At 38.5% G+C, this 14,011-nt stretch overlaps 1 protein-coding gene across 1 annotated transcript in view; it reads left to right on the forward strand.

Moving 5' to 3' along the window:
* The window catches only part of ccser1 (coiled-coil serine-rich protein 1), a 108,291-nt gene that overhangs the window by 20,161 nt on the left and 74,119 nt on the right, over positions 1-14,011 (forward strand). Inside the window, exons 6-7 of the mRNA XM_035658228.1 lie at positions 13,661-13,718; positions 13,815-13,989. Coding sequence (XP_035514121.1) covers positions 13,661-13,718; positions 13,815-13,989 — 233 coding nt within the window. The remainder of the gene's footprint in view (positions 1-13,660; positions 13,719-13,814; positions 13,990-14,011) is intronic.

The raw sequence follows: 14,011 nt of genomic DNA on the forward strand, positions 1-14,011 counted from the left end.
CACACACACACACACCTGTCAGTCAGTCAGCCTGTCCAGAGAGAGCTTCAGCTGCAGGATACTGCTGGCTGCCTGACAGGCTGCACAGAACATCTGCTAAACACACACACACTCACACGCAGTCTCACACGCATACCTCCTCTTTGATGTATGACAGTTGGATGATTTTGATGGCAGGCATTAAATTCTCTGTTTATGACTTTGTAAACATTAATAACCACAGTAACAAAGCTATAGCAGTAAATGCCATGTGCTAAATATTAGTTTTGCATTTTGTGTGGGTGCAGAGGTGGGCAGAGAGAGAGAGACAGACAGAGAGAGTGAAAGAAGGAGGGTTGGGGGATAAAGAGACTGGAAACATCAGAGTATTTTGTCCTATATTCAATATAGGACACATTGTCCCCTATCACCTTGTACATGCTGCATAGAAGCTGGTGAACAGGATCAGTCAACAGAGACATGGTATACTCTACAATAGTTTTTAATCGTGCGGTCATTGGCACACTGTGATAAAATTAAAAGGGTGAGAATAAAGGAAGACTAGAGTATGAGGTTTAGTGATTCACTTTGGATATATGTTTCTGGCTCTGCAACTAACAGTTTATGTCATTAATAATTAATCTGCAGATTATGTTCTCTTCAAAATGTCATGTTTTCTCAGACCAATAGCCCACTACTACAAAAATATTACTGTCATAGAAGATCAATAAAAGCAGAAAATCCTTAGAAATCCTGACAGATCATTATAGCTCTTGATGTTTCCACTATAAAGGCTATAAAGGCCATTGCTCTATAGTAAAAGAAAGTGTTTTTCGTTAGCTTTTTTGGCTATACAAAATAAAGTTTGAAACACAGTTTGATATATTTTATTTATAAGTCTCCTCCCACAAGTAACCCTAACCTATACCATTAAATTCAATAAAAAAAATATGACACAATATAACAGACAAAGAATAAAAAATGAAGTAAAAAAGAAACAAACACAAAAGAGGGCCACGTATTAACAAATACAGAAATAGAATAAAAATTCTAGGAATTTTTAGAGTAAATCAGATTTAGGTCAGATTTATTTTAGCAGAGAGTAGTGTATTGCTCTTTCTGATGAACTTTTAACACGGCAGCTTCGATTTCTGTTGCTTTATGTTTGCCCTTCATATTTAAACGCTGAAAACACCAAATTAATGCAGTCATGCTGAGCTACATATTGACATAATGTAAAATACTTTTTTGGCTTCAGTTAAATGATGAGTTTTTGGTTTTATGATCTTTGTTACATAAAGCCTTCTTCAGTATGTTATGACCTTTTGCCAGTTGTAATACTTAATATTGCCCATATCCACTGTATGACGATAATACAACAATGAGTGCGCCTCAGTGCGTTTCGTTTGGTGGAACAGGGGGCGGAGGGCTTATTAGGTCAGTGAATACTGATTATTTGTATGCGCGATGTATCTTAGTGCCTGTTTTGTGTTAAGATATCGACTTCTCCCTCGTCTCTCCTATAGAAAAAGACACAGAGGAAATTAAATTTTGACAGTTGGGATATAGCTTGCCTGTTGCTATGGTAACACCAGCCTTCCTGTTGAGCGTTCCCCCTTCCCTTGCTCCTTTATTTTCTCTTTTCATTGCTGTTGATTGCTATGCAGAAGACAGGTAGTCCAAGGAGAGGACATGCACACACTCAGAGTTGTCCTTGTCTGTAAATTGTGCAGTAGACACTCATTAAAGTCCCCATTCCCATGTAGCTGTATTCACTGTACAGCTATAACATTCACAATACTTACTATAAAAATGTCAACTTTTGCAAACAGAAAACCCGGTTCTCCCCAATGACGACTTAAAGATGACTTCGGAGTTGCTATGTTGTTCTATATTCCCAAAATGCACATGGTGTGTGTCTTGTCTACACCACGCTGTTTAGACTCACTTAACAAAGTCCCACTATTACCAAAAAAAACATCATGGCACATGCATCAGATATACAGCGTCACTTCTGCAATCATTGTACATTGAGTGACCCTCATTTGTAGTTGGGGGGGGGGGTTAATGTCTTTTTCTTGTCTTTGCTTATTTTATGTCTAGTAGAATGGAAGAGAAAAGGAGCAATTGACAGAATAATTAGTCTTGTTAATTAAACGCAGCATGAAGGAGAGTGTAAGAAAGACAGTATACTCATACTTGTCATAGTAGAGTTAGCTAGTAGTTAGACGGTGCTGAGCAACAAAAAAAAGTGTAGAGAAGGCGTCTTATGATTCAAAAAGACACCCTCCTCTCACACTTGGGTAGATGTGGTACATAGTGATACTCTCTCAGTTGGCCCTGTAGTCTCCCACAGGGACATGTAATCTGTGATTATATAGAATTTGCTCTCATACACACACAAACAGAGGAACAAATTTGCTTAATGTTAATATGATTCATGAAGTTGTCTAATCCCACCTGACTTAATCTAGTCAGCAAAAAGTAACACACACGCACACATCTCCTCCTACAGTAAGTCATCTATTTACAAACACTCACTCACATATGCACATTTATAAAAATAGACAAGCATAAAGAATCCAGCTGAGGCTTGGAGTGGAGCTGGGGACAGATAAAAATGCACCGCAGCACGATTTTCAGACACACACAGCATACAGTGGGAGTTGGAGGGAACACAGAGTAGATTCCCCCTCCCTCACTGTTAAGTTTGCTGCGAAATAATGACGCCGCATTTGTTAATCCAACAAGCGGTGTCAAGGCTGGTCTTTTATCGTGTTTTAATCTACGGTGTTCAGGACTGTTTTACAATGTATATAAAACGAGATTTCTTGGTTATTTTGTTCCTGACACATTCTTTTTAAGGAGGTAGTTTTGTTTTTCTCACAGTCGGTGCCCACAGATTGCTTTTTCTAGCTCAGCATCGTTCTCTTCAGAAGTCTCAGAGGAAAAACTATGGCTATATGCTCTAACAATTTTAATATTCAGACCAGCCTAACAGGCTCAACATGTTAAAAATCTTGTAGTGTGTGTTTGTTGTCATGCTTTAGTCCATTGCTGTTGTTTAGTTTCTAATTTTCATCACTCTGTTGGGTTTATTAAATGTTCAACACAGGGAGACTAATTAGTGTTGGCTTTCATGTTTTTTCCCTCTAGCTTTAAGTGAGAACTTGTGGTTCTAATCTGAGAAAAAAAACATCAGATTGGAAATGAATAAGTCATTCCTTTGCTTCACATTACTTTTATGTCAAGTGGTCTGTTCCAGAAATGAAAGTAATTCTTAAGTGTTTTTTGCTTTCTTGAACTCAAATGTAATTTTGTAGCTTATGGTGAATATTTTTCTTCTTCTCCTTCTGCTCCTCCTCTTCCTTCTTCTTCTTCTTCTTCTTCTTCTTCTTCTTCTTCTTCTTCTTCTTCTTCTCCACCTTCTTCTTCTCTGTCTGCTTCTTCTTCTCTGTCTGCTTCTCGTGTCTTTTTGTTGGACTACAGCATACTGTATGTTGATCTTGAACATATTGTTCAGACAACATACTGAGAGAATATGTGCAGTTATACATTGAGATGGTTCCTGCCCTGTTTGTAGTTTTTTCAAACACAGTCCTTTGACTATTGACAAACAAAAGCATGCATAGCGAATACTTTATAATATTTTTCCATTAGAATTGGTTGCTGATGTAACTATCCTTACTGTATTCGTGTTGGGACTAAGTGTCACTAGGGTCTGGAGGAGCTGCAGTTATCATTAAACATTGGCTTTTTTAGTCAGAGGCTTGTAAAGAAAAAAATGTCTTTGGCTCACTAATTTAAAGGAATATTTAAACTTTTGAGGATGTTTGTTTTTATGATTTCTTTACTAGAGTTGGATGATAAGATCAATATCAATCTCATGTCTGTGCACCAAGTGGAGAGATTATTAGAGTTTATTGAAGCTTAGCAGAAAGACTGGGAGCAGGGGGAGACAGCTCGGCTTGGCTCAGACATAAATGTAAACAATCATTTGTGGTTCAGGAGTCACATTGCTGTAACTTTTTCTTGGCAAACAACAACTGAATGCGGGGACTGTGCACAGCATCCCGAAGTTTGTCATCACAGTTTTGTTGCCAGGTTTGGTGCCATTTGTTCAGAGACCAAAACTAAAACCTGTGTTCACTGACCATATCTGGCAGCCCTCGTATAGCTGGAATTACTAGTGCGGGACTGATGGATAAACTTTTGTTTTTAAAGAAACATCACATGCAACTCCACCTATAACCACAAAGTGTTGTTTTTACATGTCTGTTTGTGTGTGGATCATACAGAAGAGATCCAATCATGTGTTAATTACTAAGCTTTAGAGGTGTCAATAGGCATATTTTTGACCTTTGACTGAGCCAAAGCTGTTTTCCCAGAACTGTCAAACCTTGCTTTACACAGTAAGGAAGGGTACAGGTAATTATATATATAATACACAATCAAAGCAAGATTCAATTTATTCAAAGATTAAATAAACAGTTCATTTCATTCCTTCATGCTCACCAATGTCTCTCTACGTAAATATACAGCATATTTCTTTATTGCCATGGAAACAGCTTGATGATGCCTTTAATATCCTGGATTAAAGAAGCTTATTCCTGGTACCTTGGCACATTTCCATTTCATTTAATCCGAATCAGAGCTTGTGCAGGTGATTATGAACAGGAAATTATGTTTGTGTGCACCATCTCAAAAAACATCAAGATCCGGAATAATGATAGGACATTAAGTTGAGATTTGTTAGACATTTGGCATGAATCTGACCTGAGTGCTGAGTTTGTCACAACAGAGGCGCGTAAAGGATCACTGATGTGTCATTTGTACCTTTCTGTGAGTCAGTATGGAAGCTTTTAGTCATTGGTGTTGTTATTATTTTGCCATGGTGAAGACAACAATGCTACTACAAAAAAACAAAAAAAAATCTTAAACATTATATTTTGCTCACTGAAAGGAAAGAAGGCAACCTGACAATGAGGAAATTAGATAAAATTCATTTGTTTTGACATTGTTGATGTTGTTACAGTTTGTCTTTATTAAACATTAGCTTCACACTGTGTCTGCTTACTGCTTATTAAAACATATACACTGGGAATTTGCAGTTTAAGTGTACAGATCCGCCCCTGTGTTTTCTTTTCATTAACTACAGAAAACCTACATTTATAATGCATCTCGTAACAGTTGGATCAACAGTGTAATCTTATGTACTCAACTGTGATGCATATCATCAATTTAAGCTAAGAATACATTATCATACATTTACTACAATATAAAGATTTTCATGGTTTTACTCTAATAGTTCTTTTGCAAGTCTCCTCTGAGCTGTTGCACTTTTAGCTTCTCGTAGCTGCAGGGTCAGGTGAAATATAATGAGGCTGAGGTTTCCAGAATAAACACAACCACAACACATTATAAGGTAATTTAAATTCTGGTCCTTTATTATCATGGCATTTTGAATAACTAGCGTAAAATTATCATGTCCTTAAGTAATGAATAGAATAGATGAACATTAATGTGCACTCCAAACAATAATTCCCTTTGGGTGAGGAATTTGCATTTTTTAACATGGATTTGTTGATTTGAGTTTTTTTTTTTGAGAAAATTCATCCTCAGTCAACCAGTGGTTGCTTTTGTGATCTATTGTCACCTTTGGCATTCATGCTTTTTTAGTCAATTCTCATTACTGAGAATTGCAAACAGGCAGAGTTACTTTTAAAGAAGTCAAACATTAGTATCATTAAGTAACAGTAAAATAAATCCTAAAGTGCTTGCATGACAATATAAACTCCAGAGAGGAACATGTCTCACATTTCCTGGTGCAGTCACTTTTGATAGTGGACTTGTTTAAGGGTTTTTGTGCTAAAAAGTGAGAATGTTCTACTTTAGTGGAATATCGCTTTAAGGCTTTGATACATGATAACATTTTGGGCAATGTGGCTTGGCAACGATCTCTGAAATAGGAAATGTAATGTGACACATGGGACCAATATTAAATAGATCTCTCCAAGCAACAAGAAGTTTTGATAGTAATTAGTGTGTTCTGATAACTCCCTAAGGTCGCTCCCCCACATAAAAGCTAGTGCGGTGGTTCTCAGCCTTTTTTGTATGGGATTAACATGATGATACTCACAGATGCCAGGGCAGTGGACGAGTGGACGGTCACCGAAGGTAGTACACACTAAGTCAGAGAGAGAAAAATAGAGTGAGAGGCAGGAGTATAGCAAAGGTTAAAGAAAGAGGCATACCGCACAGATTTCTTGCAAAACAAGTACAGAGTGTGAAGGAAAGCAGAAAGGACTATTAGGTTAATCAGAAAGTTACCCCTGCCATATTACATTTGTTTTATATTCTCCCCCTTTCTGTCTCTGAAGACCTGAATTCACCATTAGATTCACTGCCTAGAGCTTGGCTTGTGCTCACTCTTTAGTCACAGATGCACTTTATGTCAGAGATGAGTTTAATGGCAGCATTAAACATCCGTAGCCTCAGGTGCTGAATGCAGATGAACGCTGTGTCTATCAGATGGAAAGAAGGAGTGACAAATGAGGGCGATCATTCTCCAATAGCTCTTTTATACTTTACTTCTGCACATGCACACGTGACACACAGATGTCTGCATTACACACATGTATACAGCCTTACACACTATATTGGATTGTCCCCATAAATATATTCCATGTTGTCATAGGGGGCTGACTGCCTTTCTCGTTGTGTCTCAGTGTTAGAGTGTCCTTTTCTGTTATTATCCATGAGACAATGCAGTCTTTATACTGCTGATTGACAAGGGTGCAGCCCACCTCTCTTCACTACGGCTAAAGATAATGCACTTCAATCACACATGATTTATTTGACTAGCGGTCATTAGTCATCAGTAACTTAACATTATGTAAACCCAGACACCAAAGTGTGCATAAAGGAATGTGTGTCTTTGTTGTTTTGCTCTGTATGTATGTGTGTTTTGTTCACTGCTTGTGTGGATGTGCATGCTCGTGAGTGTGTGCAGGTATGTGTCAGTGCTGGGAGCCCACGGCCCAGTAATAAAACACTGTGTTAGTGGTAAAATAATGAAAGTCATAAAAAGGCAGATAATTGGCTTTTTCAGGTTGGAGAAATGGATCACTTCTAATGCTCCTGTTGAGAAATGGCTTCTGAGAGGAGAGAGGGTGAGTCAGAAAGATGGAAAGGAGGAGAGAGTAAGGAAGAGAAAGACAATAGAGGAAAAACTACATATTGAAAAGTGTGGAGAAAACAGGAAAAGAGAGGTGAGCAAGAGTACAATGGGAGGGACAAGGGGTGTTTTTCCCACTCCTCCTCCTGTTTACCTTTTCTTCCCTTTGTGTAATTACTCTGAAAAGAATATAGGGAGAAAAATCTCTGAAAACATTTAATTGCACTTTAATCCATGTATTCAGTTGTGATTAGCTTCACACTGGCATGGTCACGCAGTACCAGTTTCAGCCACTAGCTGGTGTAATACTACATCTACGTATATGAACTCAAAGAAGGACTTTGTCCATTTGTGTAATCTTCTAATTGAATCATTTCAAGGATTTCCATTCTCTGCATGAACTTGCACATAACCTGTTCAGAGGTTCAGTGTGTCTGTGTTCATGGGTGTGTGTGTAGGTTTGTGTGTGTGTGTGAGAGTGTGAGAGAGAGTGAAAGAGAGAGAGAACACGCGCAAGTTGTAAAAAAAGAGAAATGGGGTGAGCGTGACGGTCTGTCGGCTCATGACAGTGAAAAGACAGATGACCCTGAGTAGAGGAACGGCCTCCCTGCCTGTATAACATCTATCATCACTGAACAGACTTGTCTTCCACTGTGTTGTGCACTTCCTGCCGTGTGTGTGCGCGCTCTTGCACGTATGTGTAGGATAATTACCTGCACGTGAGACTTTCTGCCGAGTGCTTAGCTGGATAATGATTTTGTCTACTCTGTAACTGCAGTCAATGACCACAATGTTACTCTAAAGTCTACAATGTGTAACCTGCCAAGTTCACGCACACACAGACGCACACACACCACACACTACAACGACACAACACAACACACACACACACACACACACACACAAAATACTGGCAGTTTGGCAGTCTTTGCCAATGCTGCTGTCATTGTAACAGTCACTTGGTTGTAAGTTTTGTTCAACCCTCAGTGAAACCTGGGCTTCATTCAGTTTAACAGGTATCCTGCTGAATTTACCCTGGTGAAACTTAAATGGACATTTCAGGTCCAAAATATCAAACCACAGACAGCGCTAACATCTGTGTAGGAAATTGCCCATTGCTAGTACAGTCCTCCTAAAAAATATGTGAGAAGTTATTCTTTGCATTTTCAAAATATGTTGCAGATAAAGTGCCAATGTTTCATTGTTTTATTCCTACAATATCTGCTCGTGTTAACAAAAGCTTGATTAGGATTAGGCCCATAAACCTCCTTGTTAAGTTTAGAGTAACATTCAAGATATTGGACGTGAATTTTGGTATTGGTTGTCAAAATCAAGGATTTTATGTACCCATCCATCTTCCTAAACTTCACACCCTTACTTTTTTGTGCACTACATAAACAATTTCTTGCATTCACATTAAATAATGCACCGACATCCAATCAAATTCTATTGCAAATTAGTTGCAGTTTAATATGCTTGATAGGGCATATGGTTGACTAATTTGTTGAAATCGACAACACAATAAAATCACCATTTCTACTACATCATTGTGACAAAGGACCAAGAATTGACTGTAAAGGTGAAATAAAAAAATGTCACCTACCGTAAAACACATTTACAGCCCTCAGTTACTTAGAGTAAGTAGAAATTTCACCCTTCTTTTCTCCTGAAACAGTAAATGCCATGCATAAGGACACCTCTATGATTACTGTTTTGGCGGAGGCGAGTGTTGTTTGAACCCTTCTCCCACTCATTTTCCTGTCGCTCTGTGGATTTGATGTGCACCGCAGAGGTAAAAGAAGAATCCAAACTTGAAACCCTGGTGAAAGCTAGAGAAAGGGCAAGAGTGTCAGGCTCAGAGAAACACAGAGACATAGAAAAACAAAACAAAAAACAACTTTTGATAGAAAAAAATACTTTATTGTGGCACTGCAACTGCACCACATGACACAAGCTGTCAGAGGGAAGGGCGAATGATTGATCATATGTCATTTATTTACGCTCAATTCATCCCGCCTAGATAGCAGGGTGGAGCAACAGAGAAATAAATGGAGAAAGTTTACTCTAACCTGAGCTGCCAGCGAGGAACAAAAGCTAGAAAGAATATAGTTTAAGGGGGGAGAAAAGCTCCCGTGGCTGCTTGACAGACGGAGCTCACCTGTCCTCAGAAGACAGCAGGCTTCATTGACATTTGTCTGAGGTGCTAAGCAGAATCCCCAAGGGGACACCTTAGGCTTTGATACTGCATCAGACTGATGAATAGAAAGAGAGTGAGAACGGGGGGGTAGACAGACAGACAGACAGACGAAGGGATGGTGAACCAGTGAAGAAGAAAGTATGAGGGCAAATGAGGGAGCAATTCAGGCCGACCTTTTCAGTGAGAAGTCTTTGAAGTGGCTTATGTTGATCGATATTTTAGTGATATGGTCTTGTTTTGCGCAAATAACATTTTTCTGCAGAATTTGCTGTCTGACTTAATGCTCCCCGCCACTGTTTACTTGGTGATTTTTTTCCGGGAGAATGGGACAAAAGGCATCTAATTTCCTCCCACCTCCCCTCTAAATGGCTATCACTCAAAGTGAACACGGTTTCTTGATGATAAAGAGCCCCCCCCCCCCCTTTCAGAGTCTACGTCTGCCTCTCTTCACTGCCATCCCTCTCCTCCTTTTCTTGATATGCAGACGGTGAACTCGCTGGTTGTCTTTTTGGTTTTCAGACAGGAGGGTGGTATTTCTCTGCTCACCTTTTGAAAATGTCATAAAGAAGTTGAGATACACAGTTCCCCTTTATGCACTTTCTGTCAAAATATTACAACTTGGCAGAGAAATGTTAATGCAGGAATTCAATTAAAGCACATTTGATGAATCTATTGGTTAATTTTAGTTGTCTTTCCCAGTTCTTGATGGAAGCTTTCTTTGACTGCCTGAAATGGCTAGTAATTTTAACTGTCAGTCTTTTGAAATTATATATAAAAACAAATAAATAGTTTTTCATAGCCACAGTTCTACATTACATTACCAGGATTATTCTGTCACTATAGTGAAGTTAATCATCAGGAATGGCTCTAATTGCACAAGATACATGTGTTTGTTCCCTCTCTGTGCTGTACTTTTTATCATTCTGCAAGAGAGCGTCTAGAGTGCTCGCTTATAGAACTTGGAGGAAGGCTTCACAACCACCTCAGAATTAACGTGACAAAACCTAAAGTCAAATTTTGACATTGTGTGCTTTTGAAAAAGAAACTTGATCCATTCATTGTTAATAGTTTTACCCTTTTAGAGCACATTGGCCTTGAAGCTTGAAGCTTTAACATATCTTTGTTGTGTCCCTGGTTTTGACATTTGGAAAAATCTCTTTGGGCCAAATAAGGGTCATCTCTAAATCTTAATTTATTGAAAACCTGACTGTAATTGCTTTTTAATTGTTGTCAGTGGGGAAAAGGACCTTGTTCCTTTTTTAAATGTTCAATTTTCAGCATTTACATAAGTCAGTGCGGAGGTTATTTATACTTTCAGTCAAACGCCGCTCATTGATGCTTTTATTTCTTCTCACTGTATTCTTACCACTGCCTTTATTAGATTCTTCAATCAAGAACACACACGTATAACACCTTAAAGTATACACAAACTCATCATCAATCAAATCAAATCATTAACAGACCAAGATCAGTTAGTTTTCCTGTATAATTATTGTTGTGTGAAAAGAGTGCTAAATGTATCCACTGACAACCGTTAACCTCGGGTAAATGTTAATGCTAAAAGAAGAACATAGAAAATCAAAATGGCTTTTCAGAAAGTATCTTTTACTACCTCATAATCATCAAATAGTAAATATAAAAAAATACAAACCACAACAGCAGCCATACAGCCATGCAATACATTCATAATAAGACAAAACTATCATAAAGTCAACTGTTGCATTTATTCTCCTAATGTATTTGACATTTTGAGTGGCCAGACGCGATATTATGGACTGAATTAAAACATTATAATTCTTTTGAAACAGTTGAAACTACAAAAGAGATGGAGAGCTTCGTTTGTGACTGTTGTCATGTCTGGTGGAATATAAAGTAGTCTTACATCATAAGCAGTTAAATATTATCCTTCGGGTTAAACTTGAACTCTCAAACTGACAGAACAAGTAAAGGGGGCTCCGAGCAATGGATGACTATGAATATATAGTTTTTATAGATAAGGTCAGTGTTTGTAGTTGTGGTGCTTTGATTGAGCTTTAGTGCTGGCTGGAAGGCAAAAAATGATAAAGACTGCTGTGACATTGATCAACCCTGACTCTTGTTGAAAGTTCCTCCCAGTATCTGTCCTCTGCTGTACTAAATAGGTGTTGAAGGTGAGATAAAGAACAGAGGCCATGCACAACAGACCAAAGACATACTGCTTCAGAGGCCTGTTTACTGTTTAATGGACTGTGTTCTCAAATGGGACAGTTAATTAAAACAGTGCCGTGGTTGATCTCCCCCTGTTGATTGTGTTCAAGTTTGTCTGAATCCAACTCCACATCACTACGAATCTGTCACAGTTGTGTAGAGGACTAGGAAGGTACATTGGTTTGGAGGCTTGTGAATAATAAGGCCTTTAACAGTGACTTATGAACTCGCCTTTTTTCTTGGAGAGATTTCATCTCTTCTATCTGTCAAACGGCCAGGAGGTCTAACATCGAAAAAACTTGTTAATTAAAAAGGTGTTTCCTGCACACACACACACAGCCTGACAGTTGCACAACCAGCTGCATGCACAAACTTAATACACCACATTCTTTCTACAGAAGAGTAATTGTGGACATGCAGTAATACAAAACACTACATTAAGGAATCTTTAGAAAAATAGGAGGAGGACACGAGTCTCCAGCTCATTCTGCATGCTAACTGGGACTAGGGAAGTACAACACATTGCACCTGTACTGAAAACACTTCACTGGCTGCCAGTACAGTGTATAATTAATATGAAGTATTACTGCTTGTTTACAAAGCCCTAAATGGTATGCATTTCCAACGTCCTCACTGGCTGTAACGCAATCAGATCCCTCAGATCATCAAGCATGTGTCTGTTGAATGTACCTAGAATTAAAACAAAAACAGGTACATTAGTTTACTATGGTGTTGTTCTCTGGAACAAACTACCCGATGACCTCACATCTGCTGCAACTCTACCTTCATTTAAAAGCAATAATGGGACAGGGGTTACAATTTTTTTGAATGTATATTTCTCATTTGTATTCCATTATTTTATATACAGGATCACACAGCTGTGATGGGCTATAATGAATCAAAGCTCTCGATAATGAAGTATCCTTTTGAGTTGATAATGATTGTGAGAGGCAGGATTAGAAGATGGTCTTTGAAGTTTTGAATGCATTAGTGTGTGCAAGGGTCTACTATACACATGCAAGCATTTGTATGTGCTTTTACCACGTTCATGTTGATGTCGGTTTTAAATCATCTTAAAACAGACTTATTACAGAAATGAGTGCTCATTAAAATTGAGTCCTCAGGGACTTCTGTGGAGCAGCTGCTATGCACTCTGAACGTTGCATTTCTTGGTCTCTATGCAACCTTTTTTACCCTGTGTAGATTTTGTTTAAAGCCTGTAGAAGAAGATATTGTTAACTGTGTTACGTCTAATTGGAATTGTTCCGCATGCTGACCAATTATTATTCAGACCATGTTTTTTTGTTAGTCACACGTGATATCATACAGTATTCTGGGAACTATTGGAATGTTTAGAATAGGGCTGGGCGATATGCCAGATGAACCGGTATATCCGTTTTAATTTCCAGTATGATATGAATTTTTAATATGCAGCCTAGCTGAAACAGCTTCTGTAACTCTTAACTCTCAATGAGCAACTATATTGATTATGATGTAAAGAGTGCTGTGGTCGGGGCCAGCTGTGTAGCATATATTAAGAGGGGAGCCCTTCTGCGTACCCTTCTTACCATCAGTTATAACTTTATAGCACAACAATTATCAACCCACAACTAACTCTCTTTAATAGACAAAACACAATGGCACACCCATGTGTACCTAACTTATGCAATAGAAAATATAAAACACTTCAATACTTAAATACTTTGAGTATTTTATGTCCGTTTATAGTTTACAACTATTTTAAAATATTTTATTTGGAAAGGAAGCAGTATTAAAGATGTTGGTTTATCTTTTTTACTTTTAAGTCATATTTTTACTACGTTTCTGTTTGCACAATAAAAATGCAACTCTTTCATTCATTCTTCATATATTGTATCATTTTCTGTGGCCAAGAAAACTCCTATGCTAATTAAAGCCTTCAGTATATTCACAATGCCACTGAAATGTTTTTATATTCTATGTGCTCCTGGCAGTGGAATGAGCCAAATTTAAACCTATATGAAGGCCAAATCATGCAAATAAAAAACTTAAAAAATACCATCATACAAATGTTTTGGCCCAGCACTAATTCAGAAGCAACATCTTGACATTATGGTGTGATATATTGTCTACATCTTCAGTAACAACCAATGGCAAAGAAAGATTCCACTGGCTGCCTGTGGAGACCAATGGGGAGCAGTTAAGACAGGTCAATGATCAACTTTTCACACTGACTCATGCTAACATGAAATCTCTTTATTGCTCTCCCTTCCCTTCACTCTACCTCTCCTCCAGGGAGCTCAGCCGTCCAACTAGCCTGCTGCCTGCCGACTGGAGCTCTGGGCTGGGTTTGGGGAGGGAAGATGAGCCCCTGCCTCCAGGGCTTGAGACTCTTCCTCTCAGACTGATGCAGCAGGACTGTACTGCTGTCAAAACCCTGCTTTTAAGGCTGAGACGGACACTGCAGGAGGTGGGCACACACACACACACAC

This window comes from Morone saxatilis, unplaced genomic scaffold (assembly GCF_004916995.1).
Source record: "Morone saxatilis isolate NCDOM2014 unplaced genomic scaffold, NCSU_SB_2.0 Contig16, whole genome shotgun sequence".
Classification (NCBI taxonomy): domain Eukaryota; kingdom Metazoa; phylum Chordata; class Actinopteri; family Moronidae; genus Morone; species Morone saxatilis.